Source organism: Gavialis gangeticus, unplaced genomic scaffold (assembly GCF_001723915.1).
Source record: "Gavialis gangeticus isolate Ggan-Ray unplaced genomic scaffold, GavGan_comp1, whole genome shotgun sequence".
Classification (NCBI taxonomy): Eukaryota; Metazoa; Chordata; order Crocodylia; family Gavialidae; genus Gavialis; species Gavialis gangeticus.
In genome coordinates this window covers 49,859,683-49,865,661 of record NW_017728995.1, presented here as the reverse complement: position 1 = coordinate 49,865,661, position 5,979 = coordinate 49,859,683, and the positions used below count along the sequence as shown (strand labels likewise).

General features: G+C 35.3%; 1 protein-coding gene across 1 annotated transcript in view; it reads right to left on the bottom strand.

Moving 5' to 3' along the window:
• Positions 1-243: 243 nt before the first annotated feature.
• The window catches only part of SCG2 (secretogranin II), an 11,150-nt gene continuing 5,414 nt past the window's right edge, over positions 244-5,979 (bottom strand). The window contains exon 2 of the mRNA XM_019503652.1: positions 244-2,611. Within this exon, the coding sequence (XP_019359197.1) occupies positions 714-2,597 (1,884 nt within the window). The 5' untranslated portion in view covers positions 2,598-2,611 and the 3' untranslated portion in view covers positions 244-713. The remainder of the gene's footprint in view (positions 2,612-5,979) is intronic.

The following is a 5,979-nucleotide window of genomic DNA, read 5'->3' as shown; positions in this document are numbered from 1 at the left end:
CCTGATTTTCAAAACATATAGTTCATACACAGTGCCCAGTGGTTTCATCAAGAGCTACAGCTGAGCATTACTTCTGATCATAAAGCCAATTGATATGTACGGCCAAGAAAGTAAGGAATATACTTTTCAAAGTAATTCTGAATTAAAAAATAACAGCAATTTAGAAAAAATGCACATAAAAGTAAAAAATATGCTTCCTTAAAGTAACTCCAAGTTTATCAACTGTCACAAAGAAACACAGTCTCTTGTCCAGAAATAATTTATTCATGAACAGTAAAACACAGAATAGAAAAAGCCTTGTAAATAAAACTATCTATCTATATATAATGCTTTATTTTTTATTCAGTACTCCACAAAATCACTACAGACAGTAACAAAATAATCCAATTAATTTAAAAAACTTCAAATCATAGTTATCACTATTCATTTATCATGTTTTTGTCAACAATGCAATGGTCATATGTTTACATATTACAATTTTACTTAATTTCATAAAACTGTTTCTTAAAACAATTGAAGCAATTTGTTACTCAATTCAAGATTTATAACATATATATGTATAGCCATAAACAAGATAACAGCTCTGAGAGAACACAGCAGACTGTTCAATGGTTAGTAGTCTACTGTGAGTCTACTGTAAAGGGGGGAAAAAATTACAACCAAATTGGCTAGAAGTCAAACACATTGAAGAGAAATAATATTTGGGGAACAAATTACATATTTTCCATTGCCCTTTTGGTAATGTGATCTCTTCCTTTTTCTGATTTTTGCTGGCTTAGGTACTCCAGCACCTTCATTAGCATATCCTCATCCAGATACTGCCTAGTTTGTGTATCATCACTCTCCTGGGTCATTGAAAGCCTTTTGTTGAGAGAGGCTAATTTATCAGATTCTTGTGGCCCCAGTTGATTTAAATGTTCTTTGATTGCTTGCTCAAGCTGGTCATCTTCCAGCAGATCATTTTCAGATGAAACTGGGGCTGGGACTCGTTTCATCTGGTTCGTATTGATAACTTCAGGGTATTTTGCCAACATCTTTGCCAAGTAATCAGCAAGTTCTTCATCTTTCTCATTCAGTTTTTCATATTCCATTTGTCGTCTTTCCAAATCATTAAGCCAAGCGGTGTTAAGAAATTGAGATCCTTTAGGTCTTCCAGAGATGTAGGACAGTCTTGGTAAACCATTTTCTTGATTAAGCTGATTTACTAAGTAGGAGGGATTCTGATTAACTAAATTATCAGTTCCCAAAAGATTGACAATATCTTCAATATTGAGGTCTTCAGGTAGATTTTCTGGCACAATATTAATGGGCTGCTTCATGTATCCATTTTTAGAGTTCCTATTATTTTTAAATATATTGGAGTGGCCTATATTCGTTTCTGATAAGTCATCAAGATCTTCTGGGAGCTCAGCTTCCTGCTCTGTCTCCAGCCTTTCACTCTGTTGTTGTTTCTTTTCTCCAGCTTTCCACATATCAATTAAATCCTCAGGAGGGATTTGTAAATTCCTTGAGATTTCTATTAATTGAGCTATAGACTGAGGATCAAATTGCTTTTCCAAAAATGTGTCTGCCCTTTTTATTTCATGTTGTCCCGTCCTTAGCTTCCCATTCCCACCACTGCTCATCAGCCGCTTCAGATAATAATTCATTAACCTAGATAAATCATCTGACATTTGCTCTTTATTCTCCCTCCTCATTTCATCCTCCAGGAAGCCAAGTTTCCCTGACCTCTTCATTTCTTCATTGATCTCTTCTTCCTGTTTATCAATTTCCTCTTTACTATCTTTTACCTCTTCTTGGATTTGGCTTTCCACTTTTTCCTCTATTGGATTCCAGTCTTCTCCTCCAACTACATCTTCATATGCAATATTATTCACTTTATATACATCGTCTTCATCATCTGTATACAGTTTCTGGTCCTCATCTAGCCTTTCCTTTTTGTGATTAGTTGGCCCTGCCATCTTGCCCAACTCTTGAAACACTGACTCCAAAGTAGCAAGACTTTGGGGAGTATATTGTTCTTCCACTATTTCATTGGTACGTTTAAACGGACTGTCTCTTGAACTTTCTTCATAGTATGGATATGGCATTTTGGGATTTTTGGGATGCCTCTCAGGCCACTTATAAGCTTCATAATCATCATTCACTCCAACTGGGAAGTTACTGTCTGAACTCATAGCATATGGTTTATTTTCTTTTGATCCAGCTTTTGACTCTTTTTCTGCTTGCCTCAAGGCTTCCAGCATTACCCTCACCCACTGTGACTCATCTTCAGTCAAAGAATCCCTTATATTATCTGGTAGATAGCTCTGATCTTTGCTTTCTTTCTGCTGCAGAAGAAATGGGGCACCTTGGTAGGAATTATAATCTGGGCTGCTTTCTCCCTTGTTAGCTTGTTTGCGGAGGCTTTCTATATATTCCAAAGCTCTGATCATATCTGGGCTTGGGAGCCTTTGTAAGTTTTTCATTACATAGTCTGGATCTTTCTGAAGCATCTGATAATGTTGGAATGAAGCTGCATCAACACAACAGATTAGGACAAAAAAAATGGGGAGAGAACAGGCTGCTCCAAGACAGCAGGTTTTAGCATCTGCCATGTTTGAAATATTTCCTTAAAATAAAGAAAAACAAGAATTAATATACGAAGGCAAAATCAGTAAATCATGAAGCAAAAGTTAATGTAAGATTGCCATTTTAAACTGGAATTCTTGAAAAATCCATATTGGGTTGTGGTTTTAGTAATTAAGGGAAGCCAATCAAATTCCCAAGCTTCCTATCTGACAATCATAAATATTTTCTCAGAGTCTGTTTAGAAAGCCTTGAGAACTTTCCTGTCATTCCCCCAAGTCATTAGAACCTACAGAAATCATTATGAGCCTTTTACAGTTAAAAAGTCCACAGTGAATCTCCATGAATTCCATGCTGGGGCCCTAATAGGATATAACAGTCCTGTATAGCGCACAAATATCCCATTAATTCATCTCAGTGCTGGCTTGAGCATCAAATTAAGGACTTAGTATATGGCATATCAAATCACCTATATTTGCACAAGATATTAAATAAGAGTCTCTATAATGTTTTCTGCCCAATTGTTTATGCTACATAAGTTTATGCCAAGGGAATTCCACAGAAAGGTGTTAGACAAAAATACAATTAATATAATGGACTGCAGAACCTGGCCTAGAAGTTGACTTACAGGTTTGTTTGTGTCATTACTGAGTTCCATAATTGACTTTTATGATCATTTTAATGAATTATTCATACACGAATTCTAGTTAATAAGCTCCAGGGGTAAAAATTTCCCCATAGGCAATAAATAGGCCAGAGGCTCCTCTGTGCCCTCTAACCAATTTCTTCAGGGTGGCCAATCAGTTTTTAATTTTGGCTTTAACAAGGCAACAAGCCTAATACTGTTTCTTTCAGCCAGACTGGCTGCACTCATTTCAATAGGAGTAGCATGGAGCCCAGAGTGGACATAATTCTGGAAACTAGAATGGGCCAAATTATGTATTGGTTTAAATGGATGATATCCCCTTATGTCAGTGCAGCTGCACCCATTGACACCAGCAGAGAATTTCACTCTATCTAAAAAATAGAAGTAAAACAAGTGAAAAAATGATATTCATTATACAGAAATCATGAGTGGAGCATAGCAACATATGAAAGTGTATCTACGGAGGCCCAGTCCTGCAAGGAACTGCCCACTTTTTCACTCCCACTGTGGTCAAAGACACTTATCTCACAGGAATAGGCTGTAAGGAGTATTAGCCTCTTCCCTTCTCTGATGCAGTTGCATTAATGAATAAAGTACTGTAAAGGAGAAAAAAGGTAAAGATAGAAAACACTTCACTTAATTGACCTATTTTGGCTCTTCACTTTTCCCATGGGCTTCTGGAAAACATCCTGTTGAGGTGCTGGTGATTCATGCTGACAGAGAAACCTACGTATAGCAGTGTGTTATCCACTGCTGTAAGTAGAAAATTACAGTGGATGTGTTCCCTTTGGTTCACTCATAGGTATTTCCACTCGGATTATTTTTCATTGTAGTGTAACATGAAATAGCTTGACACAAAGAAATAATGAAAACAGAATCAGTTCCCCAGAACTGTTTTTCCCTTTTCTCCGACTGCTTCAGACAATCAGTCTGAATATCAAATACATCATGCAGTAATAATCTACAGGACTGATACCTATGAATATCAGTTTTACTGTTGGTTAGAGGATCTCTCTAAATCTGCTGTAGTTTTCCATTAAACAAAATAGAGCTCTGTATATTCTGTTTCAGAAAAAGCTTCAACCTTGGAAAAATCTCTCAAGACATTAAAAAACCCAAACACTTACAATTTTCTGTTTTATAGAATCTATACTAGCAATCAAATAAAATTAATGTTTCTAGTGGAAAAAATAATATCTTTAATGAGAAGTTACCAACTAATATATTTAAGCAAATACTCTGTACATTTTCATTTGGCAGAAAGTTTATTGCATAATAATTTTCCATAATAAGTAGTAGATATCTCTAGCTTTTCTGGGGAAAAAGTCCACTAATAACCTCCCACTACTAGAGGTGATGAATTCAACCACTTACAATGCATACAGTGTATGCATCTTTACATCTTCTGTAAAATGTCTGAAATAAATTTGAATTGGATGGATATACCAAGGCAAAGTTTGCTTTGGAGTTCTACTAGCATTTGATTCAAGTGAATGTTTTGTTTATAGAAAAGAGATCATATACAATTCTCTCATTATATTTCAGGCATCCTTTTGATTGAATCTGTTTCACTTCCAGTGTATTATTAAATGATGTAGTTTGTTTTGAGGTATTTAAATCTCTGACATTAGGTTATAAAATTATTTTATTAAACATAATACCTTATTTAGGATAAAAGTGCTTTACTTTGATATTTCAGAACTTTAATTTTACAATTTGAGAAAAATGAAGTACATTTTAAAGACGAATGTCTTTAAAACCTATACACATATTCCATATTAGTCCTCTTAAAATACAACATTTTTAAATGGTTGTTTCCCCTATAGATACATAATTGAGAGGTCAATCTAGATTGATCAAAGTGTTTGTATTCATTTGTGTTGCAGTATCTGTATAGTTTATACCTGACAAACAGCAAAATCATTCCTTACACAAATTCTTTTATATCAGATTAGGCAGTCACCATTTAAGAAAATGAGGAAACCAGATTGTCAGTGTAATGCACTCTGTCAAAGGTAACACAGTGACAGAGGTTCTTTAGAAAAGAAACAAACTAATAAAATGAATTCTATCGCTAAGGTTTCCATGGCAGCAGTAATATTTCTCCCTCACTCCCTTGCTGTAGGTTCACATGGTTCTCTGATAAGAATGTAAAATTTCCTATGAAAAATTGTCATGAGAACTCCTAAGCTTTCCTATGGAACTTACAAAGATTTCATGAGCTCTAGTGAGAATGGGAGTCTTCCCATAAGGAAAATGTGGAAAGGCAACATGCCTTCTTTATCATTAGCAGATTTACTTTCCTAGCAACTATATGCACTGAATTAGCCTTCTTAAAGCTGGTCTAAATTTGTATCCCTATGGCAAGGACCATAAATATTAATAATAAAGTTATTTTTAGGGTCTCATAAGCCAAACAGTTTCCAAATTACTAAAATGACTGTTTAGATGTGTAGAAGATTAATTGAATTGTATCTGTATCCAAGGCAACCCCTCCTCTTAAACCCATAAAGCCTAAAGAATGATGTTGTAAACATGTCAGTGAACCACTAAGAGGCCAAAAGATTTTCAGACAGAAACATGATGCTTATTAGCTTCATTGAACAAATGAACCTGGTACCACATTGTAAACATTAACTGCAGAATCATTCACTCCCCTCCACCCCCCTGCCAGTCGCTCTAGCAACATGCATTTCCTGGCTGCAGTTGTACTAAATGTTGATTTTTAGAACATAATTTGGTATTTTTCAAGTTCTGAAATGGCA